The sequence below is a fragment of the Pipistrellus hanaki genome (assembly GCF_964339955.1).
Source record: "Pipistrellus hanaki genome assembly, chromosome: 2".
In the NCBI taxonomy this organism is placed as follows: Eukaryota; Metazoa; Chordata; class Mammalia; order Chiroptera; family Vespertilionidae; genus Pipistrellus; species Pipistrellus hanaki.
The window spans coordinates 93,121,010-93,145,261 of record NC_140504.1 but is presented as its reverse complement, the minus strand read 5'-3'; the positions used below and the strand labels follow the sequence as shown (position 1 = coordinate 93,145,261).

The window sequence follows — 24,252 nt, the reverse complement described above, 5'->3', positions numbered from 1 at the left end:
AAACTTACATTCCATTTCTTGTCCAAGATAAGAGCACCATCGATTTCTCATATCTTCCACAGCGAGTATATCTTTCTCTTCCATTTCATCCACCAATAATAAGGGCAAAAATGGGACAATAAACTCATTCATAATAATCAGACCATTATTTACTTCTTGATCCTCTCCAGATTCAAACAGTTCTGCAGCTTGCTCATTTAATTTCTTCATGCAATGAGAAAAAGAACAGGTTTATTTTTTAATGTAATAAAATACCTCTAAGTGTAAATACTGAAGATGATATAATAAGTATGTTCACAAACGGTATTAGAACTAATGGCAACCAGGAAAAATAATCTCAAACTATTCTAGCATGGAAAATCTCTTAGAAAAAGCTATGTGTATAACAACAGAAATAAAAGGAAAAAAAAAAAAAAAGTAGGAAAATATTGTTGTCATGCTTTTAAAATTTGTGTTTAGCTTATATTGATCATCACTACAGGGGCCAATTTTTACTTATTCTCCAGGGGTGAACTTCCCCCAATACTAAAATTTAATAAGCACTCAAAATAATTTTGAAAAGAAAGAAATTTAAACACCATATTAATTTTGAAAAACTCTTTATCATGTCTCCATAAATGACAACTGAACAAGAAAAGCTATATTCCTTGGTACAAAAATGTAAAAATAAACAATTTATCTCTTCAAAAAATTCTTACTGAGTTCAAGGCATGTGCCAGAAACTGTTCTAGATGCAATAGTACTTAAGTAATTAAGACAGAAAACAGGGACTGGTAAGTTTTTTCTGTGAAGAACAAGACAGGAAATACTTTAGGCTTTGAGGCCATATTGTTTCTGCTGCAATTACTCAGCCATGCCATTGTCTTACAAAGGCAGCCACATATGAATTATAAATGAGTATGGTTATGTTTCAAATGAAACTTTACAAAAACAAATGACAGGCTGGAGTACAGGACAAGTATGCTGATCCCTAACCTAGTAGAACTGAGAAATCCTTAAGGATAAGAAATACAGACATAAAAAACTGATAAGGAATTCAGGTAAAATAAGAGCTATAATATTTAAGGGCTTATGTTTAAAATCTTATGTTTATAGCATGATAAATATGATTTTAAATAACTATAGTTTTAAGCTGAATTTCAAAAACAAAGACTATATTATTTCTTCTTTTTTTTACATTCTGGAATAGTTTATTTCCTTGTCACTGTTGAAGTTTTATTGTTACCCATCAATATATAATAAAACAAACTTATATTTACTACAGAGAACCCAGAATTATCTTGTGGGCAGAGAACATATCAAGAACTTGTAGACTGATTGCAAATGCAAGGAACAGATGCAAATACTATTGAAAAGGTAAATTTATACCCCCCAAAACAATCATATGCTATTATTATCAGACTAGAAGCCCAGTGCACAAAATTCGTGCATGGGGGGGGGGGGGGTGGTGGTGGTATGTATCCCTCAGCCCAGCCTGCACCCTCTCCAATATGGAACCCTGAGAGGGATGTCCGACTGCCCATTTATGGGCAATCGGACATCCCTCTCACAACCCAGGACTGCTGGCTCCCAACCACTCACCTGCCTTCCTGCCTAATTGCCCCTAACAGCTTCTGCCTGTCAGCCTGATCACACCCTAACCACTCCCCTGCCAGTCCAATTGCCCCCAATTGCCCTTCCCTGCTGACCTGGTCACCCCTAACTGCCCTCCCCTGCCAGCCTGAACTGCCCTCCCTTGCCAGCCTGGTCACCCCTAATTGCCCTCCCCTGCAGGCCTGGTAGACCCAACTGCTCTCCCCTGCAGGCTTGATACCCCCAACTGCCCTCCCCTGCAGGCCTGGTCACCCCCAACTGCTCTCCCTTGCCAGCCTGGTCCCCCACAACTGCCCTCCCTTGCAGGCCTGGTTCTCCCCAACTTCCCATCCCTGCAGGCCTGATCACTCCCAATTGCCCTCCCTTGCCAGCCTGGTCACCCCTAATTGCCTTTCCCTGCAGGCCTGGTCCCCCCAAACTGCCCTCCCCTGCAGGCCCAGTCACCCCCAAATGCCCTCCCTTGCCAGCCTGGTCGCTCCTAATTGCCTTCCTCTATAGGCCTGGTCCCCCCCTAACTGCCCTCCCCTGCAGACCCGGTCATCCCTAACTGCCCTCCCTTGCTAGCCTGGTCACCCCTAATTGCCCTCCCCTGCAGGCCTGGTCCTCCCCAACTGCCCTCCCCTGCAGGTCTGATCACCCCCAACTGCCCTCCTCTGCTGTCCCAGTCACCCCTAACTGCCCTCCCCTGCAGGCCTGGTCCTAACCAACTGTCCTCCCCTGCAGGCCCGATCACCCACAAATGACCTCCCCTGCTGGACATTTTATGGCAGTCATCCTGTGTCCACATAGGGGCAGCCATTTGCGTGTTGGAGTGACAGTTAATTTGCATATTATCCTTTTATTAGACAGGATGCTTACCTCCTATGTATTTGTCTTTATTTCAGACTGTTAAAGAAGGTTCTACACTTTCTGATATTCTTAATGATATCACTAAGGAAGACCTCAGATACCTTGATCTATGGTAAGAACAGTCTCAGAACACTTTGTATAATAGAAAATGACTTGTTTTCATGTGATTATGCTTTTAAATAAAGTAGTAGAAAACAAAGTGCAGCTGCCTTTCCCCCCTTCACTGAAATTAATTCCCTTTTCTATGGTCTAGAAAACTCTACACTCTGCAGTTTTCACAGGTTCAAGTTGGAACCTAAAGCAAAGATGGCAGAAGCTAAAGGCTCTGTAGGAAAAGCAGGAAAGCAAGATAAGCGCTCTCCCCATACTGCACTACACCAAAAGCCTTCTTTAAATTGCAACCTGCATTCTGGTTCCCATATCTTAAATGGGCTGTTCTGCACATATCAGCACACCTACATATACCTCTAAGGGCATGTCCCACTCCTGCTGGGGCACAAGTGTGAAAATGACATTTCTATTTTAGCTAAGTTTTTTTTTTTTTCCTTTTAAATCAATCTTTATTGTTCATATTATTACAAAGGTTCCTCATTTCTTCCCCCCTCCACCAGGTTGCCTCCCCACCCTCCGCCCCCTACACACCCCCCACTGTCCTCATCCATAGGTGCAGTTTTTGTTCAGTCTCTTCCCGCATCCACCACTCCCCCTTTCTCCCGATAACTGTCAGTCCACTTCCCTCCCGTACAATCAACAGCTAATATTGTTCATCAGGTTTTTCAATCTCCTTTTTTTTCTCTTGTTGTTGTTGTGTTTTTTTTTTTAATTAATAAACTTTTACACTTCTAAGAATAAATTTTAAAATCTAATAATTTTAAACCTTGTTTTTCCTGCCCTGGGAATTGAGAAGCAAACTTGTTTACATGTAAACTTGCCCTTAGGCTATCAAAAGGTATAGCCATTCAAATGTAAATGAACTCATTGTTTAAAGATAGCTGCTGGTTGGAATTGGATTACCTGTTCTGGGTGGGAAGGGCTTGTCCTCCCCTTTCTCCACTAAAATTAAGGTGTTAACTTTAAAACCTCTTTTTGGCAAGAGACCTTAAACTTTCAGAACTTTAAATTTTTCAGATAGTAAATCAGTTACTTAGCATTTTCTCAAATCAATAATACCTCCACATGCCCAAGGATACACTTCACACAAAAGACATTTCCAAATAGATCAACCAACCTCATCCAGACCCCACACAAGGCACTCACAGATCAACACCCCAGCACTATAATAACTCAACACATCCAAATCTAAGCCTTCATCACTTGATTCAGCAGACCCTCAGTTTCCCCCAAAAGTTTCCAGCCATGTCTGAGAGGCAGCCCTGGGGCATGGGCAGGCGAGGAGCGAGCTGTTCTGGGCCTGGCCTCTGTTGCTCTGGTCTGCTCCACAACCTGCTGCTCAGGGTCTGGCCACTGCCGCTCCCAGCCTGGCTGCTGCTGCTGCTCCTTACCTGGCTGCTCTAGGCCTGGATGCTCTGGGCCTGGCCGCTCCTGGCCTGGCTGCTCCGGGCCTGGCTGCTGCTGCTCTGGGCCCGGCTGCTCCAGGGCCTGGCCGCTCTAGGCCTGGCTGCTGCTGCTTTGGGCCTGGCCGCTCCTGACCTGGCTGCTCTGGGCTTAGTTGCTGCTGCTCTGGGCCTGGCTGCTCCCGACCCGGATGCTCTGGGCCCAGCAGCTCTGGGCCTGGCCGCTCCGGGCCTGGCCACTCCTGACCTGGCTGATCCGGGCTTGGTTGCTGCTGCTCCGGGCCTGGCTGCTCCCGACCCGGTTGCTCTGGGCCCGGATGCTCCAGGCCTGGCCGCTCCCGACCTGGCTGCTCTGGGCTTGGCCGCCTCCACCCCAGGCCTGGCTGTCACTGCCCCGGTCTGGCTGCTCCGGGCCTGGCTGCCACTGCCTTGGGCCTGGCCACTCTGGGCCTGGCCGCAGCCGTTCCAACATTCTGTCCTATTAATTTTAATTTTTTTTTTAAACGCATTTATGTTGTAATGTTGGCTGTTGAGTTGAGTTTTGTCTTAGTCTTCGATTTTTTAAGATCTTCTTTGTATTCTTTCTTAAGTAATTTTACTATCTTTTACTATCTTTTGATTTCTTCACATTGAAAATTTCTTCAGTTTCTTCCTCCTCATCCTGGAAGCTCAGCAGGCTGGCCTGCGGCACCCCTTTGTTCTCCACGGCCTCCTGCGCGGCTTCAGCCTGTTGCTGGGGTCGGCGCTGCCCAGAAAGCAGCCCCCGGCCTCGGCTCCGTGGCCCGCGCTCAGCGGTTGAGGGCTCAGTGGCACACCCCCTCCCCCCCCCCCCGGGGGCCCCGTCGACCGGCTTCTTGCTGGCGCCCGGCTGGCTGGTGTCCGGCAGCGGTTCCTGCTCCTCATCGTGTTCCTCCCAATCTGGAGCTTTTTTCTCCTTCCCACTAGGGGAGTCTAGCATCAGAGTCAACAGACTGTCCCCTCGCCGTTCCCCTGGGACTCCGCCTCACAGCCCCGTCTCCCTCTGCTTGAGCCTGGGTCCCCAGGGATTGGCCTAGAACTGAGGTTCAGAGCAGTTGAAATTGGGGCTCAGCACAGCCGGTGGTTTTGTTTCCTTCCTGACAGGGCAATCCAGCATCAGAGTCAACATTCCGTCCTCTGCACTCTATGTGCGCGACTCCGGGGGCTCCGCTTTTCGCCACTCCCCTGGGATTTCGCCTCACAGCCCTGTCTCCCCCTGCCTGAGCCTGGGTCCCCAGGGTCTGGCCCAGAACTGGGGCTCAGCGCTGCCGGTTCTGGGGTTCAGCCCAGTCTGGGGCTTTTATTTCCTTCCTGCTAGGGAACGCCAGCCAGGTACTCAGCCTCCACCTCCTCTCTGGCTCCGTCCTCTCCGCACGCGCACAGCATGTCCCCGTACCTTAGGCTTTTTCAGCTCCTCTGATTTTCCTTCTGGTTTTCTCTTTCCTTCTTGTTGTAGAATTTTCAGTCAGTCGACTACCTGCTCTGGGCAATGTTCATTTTATATTTTAGTTGTATTCCATTGAAATTGTTGTGTGCGGCTGCGGTTAGGTGTTTACCTGTGCAGCCATCTTGGATCCATCCTATTTTAGCTAAGTTTTTAAGATGAAATAGAAAATCTAGACAAACCTAGAAATACATACTATAGTTTTTGCCATAGGGCTCCTAAACAAGTATTTTGTGGTGTTACTTTGAAGTTTTCTTTTGACTCCAAAGAAGTTTTTTGTTTCGTCGTGGTGGGCTCCTCTGGAGTGCAGTCTCCCAGTACAGAAGATGGACTCAGGGGGCCCGGTGACCCAAGATGACGCTTAACCAGTTGGCTAAGCCAGGGGACAGATGAGCAAGGAGCCCTTATCTTTGTTGTTAAATTTCTCATACAGACACATATAAAACTTATATCATTCTAGTGCAATTTATCTTTAGCTAGGAGAGAGGTTTAAATACTAATTACTCAAATTCTATGCAGCCGCTCCTTTCCCACCAAAAGAGTGGTAGAGTGATGAAGAAATCTAAATATAAAAATGTAATCATTCTAATCCCATTTTAAAAACATTTATGGTTTATCACATGCAATAGTTAGGATCCATAAAAAATAAGGGAAAAAAAATTGAATCTATTCTCCCATTTTAAGAGCCCTTATTTTTGTTGTTAAATTTCTCATACAGACACACATAAAACCCAGATAATAGACATTACCAACTTCTTATCCCATCAGAGTTTATAAAGTCAATCAGTTATATATGAGTCTGGAAAATTTGCTCAATGTAAGAAAAAAAGATAAAGTAGATAAATATTATGTACATTCAACTTACAAGTAAACATTCTCTTCTATAATGTGATATCAACTCTTCATCATGTCCTCTGTATGGGCCTTTGGACAAGAGTTCTTTGTTATTCTGATAAGCACAGATAAGGTACAGCAAGGAATCTATATAACTTAAAAATTATAAGAAATAGATAGCATTAGTATTTCATATAAAAGCCAATTATAATTATAAAACAATTTAAATAAACACATTTTGATTAACAGAACAATATTATAATAAAAACTATCATCTGACGCACTGGAAGAATGAGAGCCTGGCTTTGAAAAACAGGCATATAAAATAAAATAAAAGTAACAAAAAATAAAAACAGGCACATATGAAACCACGAGATAGTTATGTCTTAAAAGTGAAATACAAAAAGCAAATAAACTAAACAAAACAAACAAAAACAGGGAGAAAAGGCCATAATTTATGAATTCAGGTAGTTCCTTTTGTCTGCTTTGGGATTCATTTTTCTGATGTCTTTCATTTAAATTCAAAACTAAGACTTGTGAAAGTCAATAAACTACTTCTTTAATAGAATGTCATTTTTGTTTGAAGAAAGAACGTTACTTTGTTTTTCAACCACATCATTGATTCATTCAGTGACTATTTGGTCAGGTTTTTCTATGCCACAGGCAGAGTTCTAGTTGCTGAGAAAAACTTCATGCTGTGGGGAGAATATCCAAGGGAGATTAGAAAAACATGGAAACCCTAGCAAGATGCAAAGAAACAAGAGAAAACACTAACATAAGAGGCTGAAAGTGTAGCCTTGTATTATATTTAATACAAGTAATATTAATTTATGTTAATTAAACCTAGATATTATGAAGTTCAGACTCGTTAAAAAAAGGAGAGGAAAATTGTTTGAGTGTTATATTTGCCTATGAAATAATTACCCTTCTCCTAATATACTACAGGAAAAATACATACAGATATATATTTGTAAAACTGAAATATTAAAGATATTTTAAGATATGTCCATTGTGTTAGTTTGTCCAATCATAACATATCTTTATATAGATTAATTCAGAAAAATGGAACATCCTAAAAAATGAAATATAAAGAAAACTCTCGGATACACAGCCAATAAGTGTTAATGCTTATTATATAATTTCATCTATTTAGATATAAATTATCAATTCTATATTCCAATGGTCAAGCACAGAATTATTGGGAAATAAATGCATTTGTGACAAATCAAATTACACCCTGAAACTGACTGGGAAAAAAAAAAGTCATTTTATACATTTACTAAAAATGGCTTCTAGGAATTTGTTTTTGAGAAAACCTAAGATTATGAAACTTTATTCTGAAATAATATGGACACAATTTCAGCTAAAATTTTTGTTTTACTTATGAGAACTAATAACAACAATAGTGTTTTAAGTCACTAAGTTGAAGTAGTTTGCTGGCATATCTACCTTTTCTTTTAGAGCTGTTAAATTTCCTGTTATAAAGGTCTCCCCTGAATGACACTCTTATCTAGTCTTTTAGATCTGAGTTATCTCTCTGAGAATAGCCCTGAAGTCATGATCTTGTTCCAATTTTATATTGAAGTGCACAATTCGTTCCATATTTTATCAACTACAATGTGGTAACTGCCAGGAAAATGGGGCGGTGGAGAATATAGGGGGGGGATAAATGATGATGGATGGAGACTTGACTTGGGGTGGTGAACACACAATACAGTGCACAGATGATATGTTGTAAAATTGTGCACCTGAAACCTGTAGAATTTTGTTAACCAGTGTCATCCCAATAAATTCAATAAAGAGGAAAACAAATAAAGTTTTATAAATATGTTTTCAATCAGAATAAGAATCAGCAGGCCAGTTACTACATTTTAATTTAAGATAAAATAAGACTATGTAACCTGCTAGACTATCTTTACTTATATTCCTTATACCAATGTAAACTACGGTTACTAAAAACATTATTGTACTTCACTACTCAAAACTGACAATAACCCATCAGTAAATATCTCATTCATAGCTTTCAAATGTTATATATTCATTAAAAACAAAGTTTAACAGAACCTTTTGAAAATCCTACTAATGAGGAGGGAATATTCTACCGTAATTGACCCACATGCCGTCACAAAGATGGCAGCACTCACAGCCAATAAGGAGGGAATATGCTAACTGACTGTTATAATTTAATGATGTTATAATTTAATAGAGTGTCTAAGACTAAAATGGCATTTTGCACCTCAAAGATGGTGGTACTCACAGCCACAAGATGGTGATGCCCAGTCCCATCAGCCCCACTGGGGCAGCAGGTGAGCGGCAAGGCTGGGCCCGCCCCCGGCTGCTCCATGTGCCTGCCTCTGGAGTCTCCCAGTTGCCCAGGGCCGGCCTGAGGCACAGACAAGCCTCGAATGGTATCTGCCCAGCCACACTCAGGTAACCAGGGTTGGTCAAGACTTGCGCTGCCAGCAATGGCAGCAACAGAAGTGTGATGGGGCGTCAGTTTCCCCTGATTGCTGGATCGCCTCTGCTCCTGAGGGCACCCAGACTGTCAGAGGGGGCAGGCCAGGCTGAGGGACCCCCGTCCAGTGAATGAATTTTCATGCACTGAGCCTCTAGGAGTATGCTGCTAGCTATGGTAACTGCTATACATAAAATGAGAATACTGATATTTCTTTTTACAGTATTCTATAAACATTACTTGTCACCATTACTATCCAGTTGATCCTTCCAATTTAATTTACATTTGCTATACTAGAATATTGACTTTTGAACAAATATATATAAGTAAATTATGAAATTTCAACATATTTCCAAGTTATATCATAAAGACCTTTAACAGAGGTTAATTAAAAAGAGCTGATCTAGATGCTATGCAGAGAGCTGGCAAGTGACAGTTTTATCTTTTTAATTCTGAATGAGATAAATAGATAATACTTTTTGTTCTTATCTGATTTTATTAAGTTATACAAGAATAGAGGGGTTCTATTTTAATTTTTCTCTTCCTAGTTAATTGTGTGACCTTGGAAAAGCTATTGTCCTGGGGAGCTTAGTTTAGCTGCAAAATGCCATTTTAGTCTTAGACACTCTATTAAATTATAACATCATATTAATATTTTTCTCATAATAGTACAAATCTAAGAAATTCTAATATGGACTTAAATATTTCTATTAAAGAAATAAAATTGTGACCAAAGTAATAACATAAAATAGAGCTATTAATCAAAAGTTTTTTTATTTCAATAACCAATGTGACATAAATTATCTTTAAACTACACAATAAGGACTTTAATAATTCGCATCCAAAGTGATGTGCAAAAATAAAAGCTTTGTGTACTATCCACCAAACAATAGCACTGCCCAAAAGAAATTTCTGTAGAGATGAAAGAGTTTTATGTCTTGGCCAATTATTAATTACCACATGTAAATACTGAACATTCAAAATGTGACTAGTCTGACTGAGGAGCTAAATTTTTAGCTTTAGAGTTTTAATTAATTTTAATTGTTACACATGGTGGAAATCATAGCACTAGAAGTAAAGTTCCAGGTTATCATTTAAGAAAAAATAGTTCCATTACTTCAGTATTGGGAAAAGAAGGCAAAGAAAGGAGGAATGAAAGAGAGAGAGAATTCAAAAGACCTTTTACTTGGTTGCAATTTGGCACTATTTAAAATATAGCATTTTAAAAAACATATTATTAGTCAAATAAGTTCACAGTAAAATATATGAAGTAAGAAATATGTAGAGAAACAAGTAAAGGCAAACTAGTGGATAACTGGTAGTAGTAAATAAATCAATAATGATCCTTCTTCTTCATAACAATTAAAATAAAAATAAATACCAGTAGAAACTAACATGGTGGCATAGGTAAGCACCTAAACTGCTGCCTCACACAACAATTCAAAACTAAAACTAAAAGACAGAATGGACATTATCCAGAACCACAGGAAAGCTGGCTGAGTGGAAATTCTACAACTAGAAGGAAAAAGAAAAGCTCATGGAGAAGTAGAGGAGCTGCAGAAAGCTGAGGTATGGAGACACGTGCAGAGAGGAAGGGTCCCTGAGTGCCTGGCTGGCTTTCTTTGGTGGGAGGAAGAAGGAAGCTCCCGATTGCACTGAACCCCAGCCCCGGGAGAGACCCTGTGAACCCAGGCTCATACTGGGGAAGTCTGGATTGTCAGGTAGAGAGAAAGGCACACAGAGACTTGGGGGAGCCATGGAGGGCAGGGATCTGGAGGCGTGTGCACAAGTGCGTGCAGAAAGGACTGATGGCTGAGGTTGCCGCTAGCTTTCCCTAGCACGAGGGAAGCGAAATCTCCTGAATGCACTGAACCCCAGTTCTGGGCGAGCCCCTGGGGACCCAAGCTCTTATGGGGGGAATCTGGACTGTCAGGTGGAAACTCAGGTGAGCCGTGAAAGGCAGAGGTCTGGAGGCGTGCAAGCAAGTGTGAGCAGAGAGGACTGACTGCTGACTGTGCCACTGGCTTTCTCTAGCTGGAGGGAACCAGAAGCTCCCGACTGTGCTGAACTCCAGTTCCGGGAGAGAATCTGGAAATCCAGATTCATTGGGGGAGAAACTGGACTGTCTCGCAGAGGGGGAAACTGTAGGGCGGCTTTCTCTGAGGTGCTTGCGACGATTACCGAGGGATACTGAGACCCAGGGTCCTCATAGGGCAGGGCTGACGGGAAGCCAAGACTGTCTGCTGTGCCCTGAGACTCCATCCCATCCAAGCTCAACACAGAGGCTTTTGCAATTTTGCAAGTCTTGTCTCATAAAGCTGTCTCCAGCACAGTTCTCCCGGTATAGACACAGATGATCCTCACAGCCAACTGGCCTGGAGGTCAATTCCTCCCAGGGATATCAACAACAATCAAGACTTAACTACAACAAGGCTGCACACACAGTCCACAAAGGGGTGCATCAAGAATGTCTACCTCAGGTAACTGGAGAGGCCGACCCACTGGGCCATATAAGACACCTAGCACACAAAGCTACTCTACCAACTCAGGGAAGCAGCGAAGACAAAGAAACAGATAACAAACAAAAGAAATGGAGGAAACAAATGACTGGATATAGAGTTCAAAACCATGGTTATAAGATTTTTCAAGAATTTCCTAGAAAAGACTGATAAATTTAGTGAGACCCTCGAGTATATGAAAAGGGACCAACTAGAAATTAAACATACCCTGACTGAAATAAAAAATATTATACACAGACCCAACAGCAGACTACAGGAAAGCAAGAATCAAGTCAAAGATTTGAAATGCAAACAAGCAAAAAACACTCCTCCAATAAAGCAAAAAGAAAAAGAATCCAAAAAGTTAAAGATAGTGTAAGAAGCCTTTGGGACAACTTCAAGCATACCAACATCAGAATTATGGGGGTGCCAGAAAAAGAGAGAGCAAGATACTAAAAACCTATTTGACGAAATAATGACTGAAAACTTCCCCCACCTGAGATAGACTTACAACTCCAGGAAGCGCAAACAAAAAACAAAAGGAATCCAAACACACTAGGACACATAATAATTAAAATGCCAAGAGCAAAAGACAAAGAGAGAATCTTACAAGCAGCAAGAGAAAAACATTTAATTACCTACAAAAGAGCTGATTTGTCAGCTGATTTCTCAACAGAAACTATGCAGGCCAGACAGGAGTGGCAAGAAATATTCAAAGTGATGAATAGCAAGAACCTACAACCAAGATTACTCTACCCAGCAAAGTTATCATTCAGATTGGAAGGTCAGATAAAGGGCTTCACAGAAAAGAAAAAGCTAAAGGAGTTCATCATCACCAAACCAGTATTATATGAAATGCTGAAAGGTAGTCTTAAAGAAGAGGAAGAAGAAAAAGGTAAAGATAAAAATTATGAACAACAAATACATATCTATCAACAAGTGAATCTAAAAATCAAGTGAATTAAAAATCTGAAAAACAGAATAAACTGGTGAATATAATTGAGTCAGGAGCATAGAAAGGGAGTGGACTGATGATTCTCAGAGGGAAAGGGGTATAGGGGGTGCAGAAAGAGACTGGATAAAAATCATATACCTATGGATGAGGACAGTGTGGGGAGGTAAGGGCAGAGGGTGGGGTGGGAACTGAGTGGAAGAAAGCTATGGGGGGAATAAAGAGAAACTATTGTAATAATCTGAACAATAAATATTTATTAAATTAAAAAATATCAACATTATCTATACTAATAAAAGGGTAATATGCTAATTAGGGCGGATGCTTTCCGGACGTCCTTCCGGATTCCTTCCAGACAAAGCCACAGCGGCTGCAAAGGCCGAGGGCTGGTGCAGCACTGAAGTCCCTTTTTGCAGAGGCAGTGGAAGAAGGCAGAAGGGAGAAGGCCTGCAGTGTGGGAGAATGAAGAAGGTGGCAGTTGGGGGGATCAGGCCAGGAGAAGAGAGCAGTTAGGCAGTCAGGGGGATCAGGCCAAGAGGGGAGAGAAGTTAGGGGGATCAGACCAGGAGGACTGAGCACTTAGGCAATCAGAGGGATCAGGCCAGGAGGGAAGAGCTATAAGGGGGATCAGGCTGGCAGGTGAGCAGTTGACGGCATCAGGCAGGCAGGAAGAGGCAGTTAGGGGGTGATCAGGCAGGCAGGCAGGCAGGCAAGTGGTTAAGGAACCAGTGGTTCCAGATTAAGAGAGGGATCCTGGATTGGAGAGGATGCAGGCCGGGCTATGGGACTCCCCCTAACCCCGAATTTCGTGCACCGGGTCTCTAGTAGTTTAATAAGTAGAAAAGTCTTTAATATCATTTATATGAAAATAACAATCTAAAATGCATTTTCAGTCACAATACTTAAAGACAAGAGATTAGTTTTCTACAGCTATATTTTTTTATAGTACCTGAAAGTTCAGGCAAAGAGATTGGAAAAACTGTCTTTGATTTGATGTCAGGAATAGACTCAGACAGAAGGAATATTAAAAGGGCAGGTGCCCAAAGGTTAAGAAATACAAAGAATTCCATGTGCTGGGCTATCAGCTTTTCTGGTCTCCAGCAAACTTTTGGCTTCCATCTAATCCTTTGTCATTCTAAATTTCAGCTGCAGTATTTCATAGCTTATTAAAACTATACAGTAATACCAACCTTAGAGACTTAATTTAAAACAAAAAATATATTTTGTGTGGTCATATTAGCTGGGCAATTTTCCTAAAAATCTAAAACTGTTATAAAAGAGACATTAAAATATATATTGTGAATAAAATCTTTTCTATATGCAAGATCATAGATGAATAGAATTACATACAAAAATGAGGCTCTTTCCAGCTGTGTCTACTTTTCCTTACCTTTCTCTTTGAAAATTTTCTAGTCCAATTATGAGATACATGGTTGTTTCTCTGAATTTTCTATAATCCTGATGCCATTCCTGTAAGTGAAAGAAAAAATAAAAGTAAATACAGGAAGATATTAAAACTGCAATGAAAACTCTTCACAAAGTAATACACTGTTCTAAAAGCTTCTTGGGTTTTTTAAAAATTTGATTTTAGAGAGAGAGAGAGAAACATCAGTATGTGCCCTACCCAGGATCGAACCGGTTACCTTTCCATCCATGGGATTATGCTCAATCAACTGAGCCATGTCAGCCAGGACTGATAACTATTTGAATTAATAGAAGCAAAGGGTTCAAAATTTAGACAAACTAGAGCTAAATCAAGACTTTAATTTCTGACATAGACTATGTTTTAGTAAAATAATGACAATAAAAATGATTAGACATTGATGAAAAATTAATTGACAAAGATCTCATTAAAAGCATAAGAATTTAAGATATGATAATCAATCTGGTTATTTCTCAAAAATTCCTCAGTACAAAAACATGAAAATATAGAGGGGGGCAAAAGTAAGTTTATAGTTCTGAGTATGTGAAACTGAGTTTATTCTTTTATTATTATTTATTAATTATTGTGTGATTTTCCATAAACAACTAAAAGCCTATTTTTGTCCCACCCTGCATCTATATCACACTGAATATAGGAGGTAAATTAATTTCCTACTCTAATGTGATCAAAGCCTGAAGTCTATTATTTGTTGCAGAATTTAAAGGAACTAAAAAAAAAAGTCTTAGCATAGTAAGTTTATTTGATCGTTTACTTTTTGCCAAATTTGTGTGGAATTTGACTTTAAATGTGGCATGTGAATAGTCTATTTATCTTAGACACAGTGAAAAGGATAGATGCATTTACCAATTTCCTGCCCTACTTCCTAAAAGCCAATTATAGGGCAAGTAGCAGGACTAAAACATCCAGAACTGACATCCTATATAAATCATGATTTTTTTTCTTATTTAATAAAAATGATTCAAGGAAAGCCATAACTAACATACAATATAGGATTAACCTAAAAAAAAGATACTGAATATAAAAGTGTTAAAGCTCTTATATACACGTTATTATAAAAAAATGAAAGAAACATATAGACCTGTTATTGGCCTACTGTATTCTCTGTGAATATAAATCATTTTAATTTTAAGGTTTTAAGGCATAATTTTTATATTATTTGTAAAACCTTAATAACAAATTAAGCAAAAATTTGTTTGCAAGTATAAAGTTAGCTTTCTTGCTACTCTACTGTCATTAAAGATCTGCCTTAGAAGTAGTGAGTTGGTAAACTCCCTAAAAAAGGTTAAAAAGTAAATGTTTTAGGATTTGCAGTCAACTATGTTACCGTAGTGTGGAAACATACACAAACAAATGGCTGTGTCCCAATTAAACTTATTTATAAAAATAGGTGGTTAACTGCATTTGGTTTACAGGCCAACGTTTGCTGATCCCTGATTTAGAGCAAGACAAAGATATGTGAAACATAAGAAATCCAAAAACACGTTATTTGAATACCTGTAAGAGTAATGTCTCTGAAATTATAAAGAATACAAGATGTTTTCAGAATAAAAATATGCTGAATCCAATCTGATGAATCATGTCACAATTTAAAATTAAGTTGTAACCTGAATTTTGGGGACAGACAGACTTAACAACCAATTTGCTTGCGACCTTTAGCATATATCCTGTGTCCACTGATTTGTGGGTATGTCCCTAGATTCCCTATTATGCTTTATTATTCTAATATACCCTTTCTTATGCTAATATTGTTATAAACATAATAGTTAAGGTAGTATGTTTTGACTACTAGTAGAATAACCCTCCTTAGTTGTTCTTCAAGAATGTTCACCAGGAAACTACTATCAATAGATTTAATAAATGAGAGCAGCAAGATAGCAGGATACAAAATAAATATTCACAAATTGATGTCATTTTTATTACCAATATTGAACTATGAGAAACTATAAAAGCAATCCCATTTACCATTGCAACAATAACAACAAAAATAAGATTACCTAGGAATAAACTTAACCAAGGAGGTAAATGATCTGTGCTTGGAAAACCAAAGGACATTGAAAAAAGAAACAGAAACAGAGGAAGATACAAACAAATGGAAGCATATATCATATTCATGAATGGGAAGAATTAACATAATTAAAATGTCTATACTACCAAAGCAGACTACAGGATAACACAATTCCTATTAAACTACCAATGGCATACTTCAAAGAGCTAGAACAAATACTCGAAAAGTTCATATGGAACCATAAAAGACCCCTAAATAGCTGTAGCAATCTTGAGAAAGAAGAACAAAGTAGGAAGGGTCACAGTACCGAATATCAAACTATACTATTGTACAAAGCCTTTACAACCAAAACAGCCGGGTACTGGCACAAGAACAAACATACAGACCAATGGATCAGAACAGACCCCAGAAATTGACCATTATGATCAATTAATATTTGACAATGGAGACAAGAGCATACAATGGAGTCAAGACAGTCTCCTCAAAAACTTGTGTTGGGAAAACTGGACAGACACATGCAGAAAGATGAAACTGGACCACTAACTTATACCATACACAAGAATAAACTCAAGGTGGGTAAAAGACTTAAATGTAAGGCATGAAACCATAAAAATCTTAGAGAACATAGGCAGCAAAATCTCAGACATCTCATGTAACAGTATTTTTATAGAGACATCTTTTAGGGAATATAAAATAATTAAGTTTGTAAAAGGGCTCAAATATTAATCAAAGGCACTCATGAAAGCAACTAAAAATTAAGTGGATTTGTAAATTTTAAAATTCACTACTATAAAGTGAAATACATGTATGAATAATAATGTATCATAAATATTAAATTTAATAATATACCCATAACATTTATAACATATATAGTATAATTTAAAATTTGAATACTAGGTATTTGAATTGGTGAATAAAAAAAAGTTTTAATTTTAAAGCCAAAGGTTAAGACAAAGAATTTTGTGCATAAAAATTACTTCAAGCCCAATCTCAGTACTTGTGTGTGTTCTCTCACATGCACGACATCCAATAATGACAAATAAATGTGGGGTTCAATGATTAAAATGAATTTCTAACATCACAAAAATATGTGGTGACACAAAGAAAAAATACAGCATGGTTTCACAGTTTGGCTCAGTGGATAGTGTGCCAGCCTGCAGACTGAAAGGCCCCAGGTTCGATTCCGGTCAAGGGCATGTACCTTGGTTGTGGGCACATCCCCAGTAGGGGGTGCGCAAGAGGCAGCTGATCAATGATTCTCTCTCACTGATGTTTCTAACTCTCTATCCCTCTCTCTTCTTCTCTTTAAAAAATCAATAAAATTTATATTTTTTAAAAATACAGCATGGTTTCAGTAAACCATAGCATTTAAGAATGCAGGTTCTGTTAACCAAGTTGTAATCTGCTAGCTGTAAAAATCTTTCGTGGGTATGCCTACACTCCATATGCTTCACTTTCTCAGGTGCTTAACTGCTAAAATGAAAGCAAGATCTTCCACAGAATTTCCAAGTCTATAGTTTGACCTCTCAAAAAGCACATTACCTCATATTCCTCCAAGTTTACTTCTTCAGGTCTTATCATTTCAAGTTTAGCTTGAGCCACTTTCATTATGTTGTGACACCTTAAAAAAAAAAAAAAAAAAAAAAAAATATATATATATATATATATATATATTCCTAAATCAAGCCAAATCCATAAAACTGAAAAGTGTGTGTTAAATAAATAAAACTACCCAACACATAAATAAATAAAAACCACTGTTATTGTTTTTGAGACCAATGTTGGATAATTACAAAGTACATAAAAAAGATAGCATCAATGATTTTAAGTCAAATTTATTACGTTATATTTATAGTTTTTAAATTATAGTCTATTAATAAAGATTGCATAGATAAAAATATACTTTTAAAAATAATTTGTATTTATTTTAGCAAGCTCAAGATACACTAAATTCTAAAAAACAGCATTATTTACAAATAGTACAAAAGAATCCAAAACATTCTTATCATTTCAGGTAAGAATGGAAACATTCCAATAAATTTGTGATCAGAAAACACTACAAAATATATTTAGTTATCACATACTAGTACATACTCTGTCTTTTAAGTACAACACAAATTAGGTTATTAAAACAAATTGCCTATCTGCAGTTGCCAGGACAAAAAATTGCAAAAGAATAGAAAGTCAATGTGGTTATTCCATAAATCTCTTTCCCAAATTCAATAGCATATTTATTGGAACATGTGCATTAACAGATAGATAATAAGGGTCATAATCATACTTCTGAGCTCTTTGTAGTCATATATAGCAAAATAAATGATGACCATACTTCTATTAAAAGTGAAATAGCAACACTCACTGAGCACTCAGTGTCTACTAGATATTTCTCAAAACCATTTACTTGTACTATTTCTCTTAATCCTAAATTTCAGACACATGGTGAGGCAGGAATTAATACTAGATGTTCATTTCTCCTGATATTCTCCTCTGCTAAATATATTTTTCATTCAGAATTTTTAAAATTTCATAAAAGGATAATCACTTATTTAAGACTTAAAATGCAATTACAATGAACTCCAAGACAGCATAAATGTTTCTGTATTCTAAAATAACTTCCAATACTTTGATCTTTAACTGAGTCCTTTTTTTTTTAACAGTATTCATTCTCACTATATTAAATTTAAAAATTTAATATTAGTAAATAATTTTATAGGAACTTCTAAGAGAAAATCTTTTTTGATAAACCAAAATTAATTTAACCAATTATCTGACTCCAAATATCCTTTAGTATAAAGGTTGAAAAAATTTTAACATTAAAATATTAACTCCCACGAAGCAGTGATTACAGTATACTCTTCTGTGTATCATTATATTGCTTAGCTCAGTAATTTGGTTCACAACTGCAATGTATAAAAACAATGAGTTATTTTCAGCTCAAGCTTTTAAAGGTCATGATTATAACTTATAGGTAAAATTACAAAGCAACTGTTCAAATTAAGTAAAGTCAGATTTTGTGCTGTATTTATTGAAATGTCTTTGTGTATGTGTAAAATAAACATTCAAATATAGCATTGGGAACTACAAAAGATAAGAACAATTTGAGCCTATGAATAAGGTATTTTGTACTTTTAAATTACCTTTCATCAAAACTCAGATTTCTATCTCCAAATTGTTCCAGCAATGTTTTCTCAATGATTTTCTTTGGTGCCTGGTTCTGGATAAAGTAGACCACGATGTGATGTAGACGATAATCTGTTTCTGGGGGGGTATCTTCTTGGGCCAATCTAACCAGCCTTGAATATTCCAACTTGATTGCCTAAGAAATGTAACAAAATGTCAGTTTTGGTTAGCTACAACAATGAAATCTTTGAATAACTTTAATTATTGTTTCAAACATGCCTTTTTTCTTTTAAAGTATTACAAACAAGACAGTATGTATAAGAATATTTATTGTTCCATGTTCCACAGATTAAAATAACTTTATAAAAAATTGACCACATAAGCCTTATCTCTTCAATATATAAATGTACTTTGTGTTTCTACAAAGAAAAATGGTAAAATAAACAAGGTTATTTTGTGAGCAATTTTATAAAACTTGTCAAAGTCCATTCAGGGCCTGGTTAGTAATTGCGTGGGAGATAGCTAAGATTGAGATACTAAGCATCTCCTATCCCACGTTTTCTAGAATCAGTTTGATGTAGCCTCTAGCATCCCAAATTCTAGAGCTGAAATATAGCTCCTGTAGAATACCCATATCTGAGAGAAAATGGCTGGCTCTTGAATCCTAATATTATATTATTACAATTAACTTTTGTTTGAATTGCCCACAGAAAGGGGATGAAAAAGCAAGGCAAGAGTATAGTTACCACAGAATGAATTCCTTGTTGCTTCAAAGATTTTTGCATTATATTAGTATAATTACTTATTAATGAATATTATTACTATTACCTCCTTGATGCTGGAGCTTTTCTTTATAGATAAAACACCTCATAATTGGTAACTAATTATGATTGGAAAAATACTAATACATTTCTACACATAAGGAAATGGTTTGAAAAAATATCTGCTCATACAGAAATATAAGTGGAGTTATACATCAAATAATGCTGTATACAAGAAACTTTTACGATTAAAGGTAATTTTTAAAATACTCATTTATATTAGACTTATACCTAATTTTAGCTTTATTTAACTAAAATATTTTTGGGCTTTATGCAACATATATTTAAAATTATCCATTTTATAGAAGGGTTTTTCTTTGTCAAATGTATGCCTTTCTTAAGTAATTCTTGGACGTACAGATATTACTACCTATACAACTGTATTTTATATAGTTGTTTATAACTAACAGACATTAAGTTAAATGTTCTAGTTATATATTGTTATACTTCATTAAGGGGAAGGCTAGTAAGTCCTTTCTATATAGCTTAGCATTACAATAGAGAAAGAATTACTTTATAGCTAAAATAATATATTCTATTAGGTTATTTTTAGAATATATATGTCATTCTAAATTCTAAGAGCAGTGTTTAAAATAGCCATTGAAATTGACTATATCTTAACATGTAGGATTATCAAGGTTCACTTCTTGGCATACCTAATCTAGCACACATGAACTTTGTTTAGAACTATTTAAAATCTCTCCATTTTCCAAGTTTGAAAAAAGGCACATGTTCATTTAATAACCAAATTATACTGAATTTGATAAAATATATAAAACAAAAACTATTTTTACTTGTTATGCCCCTTAGGCAATGACTGTTTAGGCTATTATAGGTGTTTGGTTTTTTTTAATATTCAAATATTTTAGATACTATACTTTTGGCCTAAATTAGTATGGCCAAAATAAAATAAATTTGTAATGTGTTTGTTAAAATAATTACTATAGTTTAGAGATAGAAATTATAACACTAAATAGTTATCCAATTTTCTACTTACTTTCAAAATAGAGGCTGTGATTATTTTATAAATAGTAAATAGGTTTTTATTAAAGCACTGGCATACATTCCTCATTTTAAAGTTTAGTTTTCTAACTTTTAAAATATTCTGCAATCCTATTTATTCCTTCAAACTGTCACCAGATTTAGCATGCTAATTTGTTTAGGAGAGCTCTAATCAATCTATCATTAATACAGTTAACACTGTTGAGTTATTAAATCAACCTCATATTAATTCCTCAGAGTCCTTTAGACTTGGGTCTGTTAGTCCTTTCAGTTAATTTAATTATCACTGATACTGCAATGAAACCACCACACATTTACAAAATGAAATGTGACATTGGTCAATAGGTGATAGAACTGCTTTGCATTTAATTTTTTAACTTTTCTTCACCAGTCCTATACTAACCAGGCCCAATTTTACCTATGGTCTTATTTTCCACTAGAGGCCTGGTGCATGAATTCATATGTGGACAGGGTCCCTCAGCCTGGCTGGCGATCGGGGCTGGCTGGTTGGAGGGAGGGGCAGCAGGAGGTTGGCTGGCTGGCCGGGGAGAGGGGCTATGGGAGGTTGTGGGAGCACACTGCCTCTCAGGGGGCAGCTCCTACGTTGATCATCTGCACCCTAGTGGTCAGTGTGCATCATAGCGACAAGTTGTTCAGTTGTTCAGTCATTCAGCTGCTTGGGCTTTCATACACACACACACACACACACACACACACACACACACACACATACATAGGGGGGGTGGGGAGGGTTGTTCCCTCAGCTCAGCCTGCACCCTCTCCAATCCGGGACACCTTGGGGGATATCCGACCACTCATGGATTGGGCCTAAATTGGCAGTCGGACATCCCTCTCACAATCTGAGACTGCTAGCTCCTAACCACTTACCTGCCTGCCTGCCTAATCACCCCTAATGGCCTCTGCCTGCCTGCCTGACAGCCCCTAATTACCCCTCTCCCCCGCCAGTCTTATAACCCCTAACTGCCTCTGCCTGCTAGCTTGTAGCCTATAACTGCCACCCCTGCCAGCCTGGTTGCCCCTAACTGCCTCCCTCCTGCCCCCGCTGGCCTGACCACCCCTAACTGCCTATGTCTGCCAGCCTGGTTGTCCCTCATTGCTCCCCCTTTCTGGGCTGGTCACCCCTAACTGGCCCTCCTGCTGGCCTGGTTGCCACTAACTGCTCTCCATCGGCCTGGTTGCCCCTCCCACTGGTCTGGTCACCCCTCCCTTATTACCCCCCCCGCCCCCCGCTGGCCTGGTCACCACCAATTTCTGCCCTCTCCACCTGCCTGGTCGCCTCCAACTGCCCCCCCTCCCCTGTGCTGGCCTGGTTGCCCCATGCAGCCTGCTGTTTGGTCATTGCAAGAATCAGCAATGATATACCGCATTTTCCGGCGTATAAGACGACTTTTGAAACGAAAAAAAGCCTGCTCAGATTGGCCAGAGTCAGAGAGGCGGTCTATTAAAAAAAGAACTGGTGTTGCCTCGGAAGTGGGGGTAGTCTTATACAGCGAATATAGTTTTAACTGTAAAATTAGGGAGTCGTCTTATACGCCAGAAAATACGGTAGTATAGATTCTTCTTCAACAAAGACTTCCTCCATCCACCTAGGTCAGGCTTGTTCCAAGATGCACATGTGCCTTTCTCCAAATACAAGATGTCTTTTCTGGTTCATTCCCCATCTATCTACAGATGACTCATTCAGTAAGACTAGTTTAAGTCTCTCTTACAATCCCCAATTCTAAAGATTCAAATGATTTTTACCTAACACTTTTTACTTTTCTAAATCGTATTATAAAATCATTCTAAATTTATAACTTCTTACAGACTCTATTTTGATATAACTATCAAAATAGATATAAAGATATAGATATAGATATATAGATATAGATACCAAAAATATAAATATACACTATACTTTGGAGGCAGTAGGATCTGAGGGAAAATTGACTAGACTAAGATTCAGAAAGGTAGTACATTTACTAATTGTGACAGAGAACCTGTCACATAATTCTCTAAGTGCTATTATCTCTAAAATAATGTTAGTAGAATACAAGGAGAATGTGTGTCTATATATAAATAAATGTACATATTTTAAATGTTTATAGACTATTTTTAAAAACTGATAGGATAACAGGGATGAAGAAAACCCACTTCACATTCCAGAGGATCAGCATCATGTAGGGTACATTCTTTCACCACAACACAGACAGAATTATAAATAAAGATACTTTCAAACTAAACACTTAGAAATTTAAAATACTGCTTTAAATAATTCTTAGGCTCAAGGAATAAATGTATATTAATATTGAGAATATGAGATATCAACATCTATAGGATACAGCCAGATTGGTTGTCCAAGAAAATTTCCAACTTAAGCAAAATAAAGCTATTTCAAGAAACTAGGGAAAGAAAAGAAACCAAAATAAACTACAGAAAATAAAATAATGTGTGGTGATTGGATATAGTTAATTATTTTTCTTTACAAAAAGCTAAATGGGAAGACCAAAAATGAAAGAAAACTCAACACCAGAAATAAAGGTGATAATACCACTAAATACAGGTAAAAGTTTTAAAAATTATAAAAGAATAATAAATATAACTTTATGCCAATAAACTATAACATCTTGATTAAACAGATGATCATCTAGGAAAATACAAATTACCAGGGTTGCTTTAAGAGGTAGAAAAACTGAAGAGACCCAGCAAAACTACAGAAGAACTGAAAACGTTGCCCGAGATATGTGCTCAATAAGGAATCAGGCCCACATTGTTTTAGAGCTGTGCTGTTATGTCAAATCTTCAAGGACAAGATGATTTTTATCATATCTAAACTGCTCCAAAGCCTGAAAAAAGGGAAGAGTCTCCTTAATGATTTCGCAAGGCTAGTTTAAACTGAATATCAAAAACTGACAAATATAAAAAAAGAAACTATGTATCAATTTATCTGTGAACATAGATCTCAACATCCATATTCATTTTTAATAAACTACACTGTACAAAAAAATATGTAGGAATACATAGTGTTTACAATGATTTTTTTAAAGTCAATGTTAAGATTACAAATTAAAAAGAAATAAGTTCAGCATCTTAAACAGATGCATTAAAAATTTTCTAAATTGCAGCACCAGTGTAAAAAAAAAAATGAATTTAAGAATTATTTTTAGATTTAGAAGAATTAAAAACCCAATCCTATATAATAAAAGCCTAACATGCAAATTTCTCCCCTGGGTGGTCATTTGACAGGGAATTCAACCAGGAGCTTGACTGCTCGCTATGACGTGTGCTGACCACTAGGAGGTGGTGTGGAACATATTAGGCATCACCATGTGGTGCTGGCAGCGGGTGGCAGTGGAGGCGCTGCCTGCCCCAATGGGCCCTGACGAAAGCGGGATTGCAGTGGAATGGTGGAGTAGGTAAGTGAGCAGTGTCAGGCCAAGGTGGGTGCAAGTGGCGGCCTGACCACCCTGCCATCAGCAACCAGCAGCAGCGGCGGGGGTCAGGGCCACTGCCTGGTTCCCAGGCACTGGGGCAGCTGGGCTGGGGGGCCCAGTACCGATCGTTTGCCCCGCAGGCGAGATGGTGGAGGAGGTAAGGTGATAGTCCAGGCCAAGGCAGGGTGCCAGATGGGGCTGTGGGATCGGGGGCATAAGCGGGGTCTGCGAGGCTGGAGGCACAAGTTGGAGCCCAATCTCCGCAGGCC

At 38.2% G+C, this 24,252-nt stretch overlaps 2 protein-coding genes across 4 annotated transcripts in view; both read right to left on the bottom strand.

Annotated features, from left to right (window-relative positions):
- USP25 (ubiquitin specific peptidase 25) overlaps positions 1-24,252 on the bottom strand; it is a 176,388-nt gene that overhangs the window by 3,885 nt on the left and 148,251 nt on the right. For all 3 annotated transcript variants that reach the window (XM_084875916.1, XM_084875917.1, XM_084875918.1), the window contains 5 exons: positions 18,744-18,922; positions 17,149-17,227; positions 13,548-13,627; positions 6,284-6,407; positions 9-204 (listed from right to left, as the gene is read on the bottom strand). In XM_084875916.1, the coding sequence (XP_084732042.1) occupies positions 9-204; positions 6,284-6,407; positions 13,548-13,627; positions 17,149-17,227; positions 18,744-18,922 (658 nt within the window). The remainder of the gene's footprint in view (positions 1-8; positions 205-6,283; positions 6,408-13,547; positions 13,628-17,148; positions 17,228-18,743; positions 18,923-24,252) is intronic.
- The window catches only part of P2RY13 (purinergic receptor P2Y13), a 403,762-nt gene that overhangs the window by 289,701 nt on the left and 89,809 nt on the right, over positions 1-24,252 (bottom strand). The window lies entirely within an intron of this gene.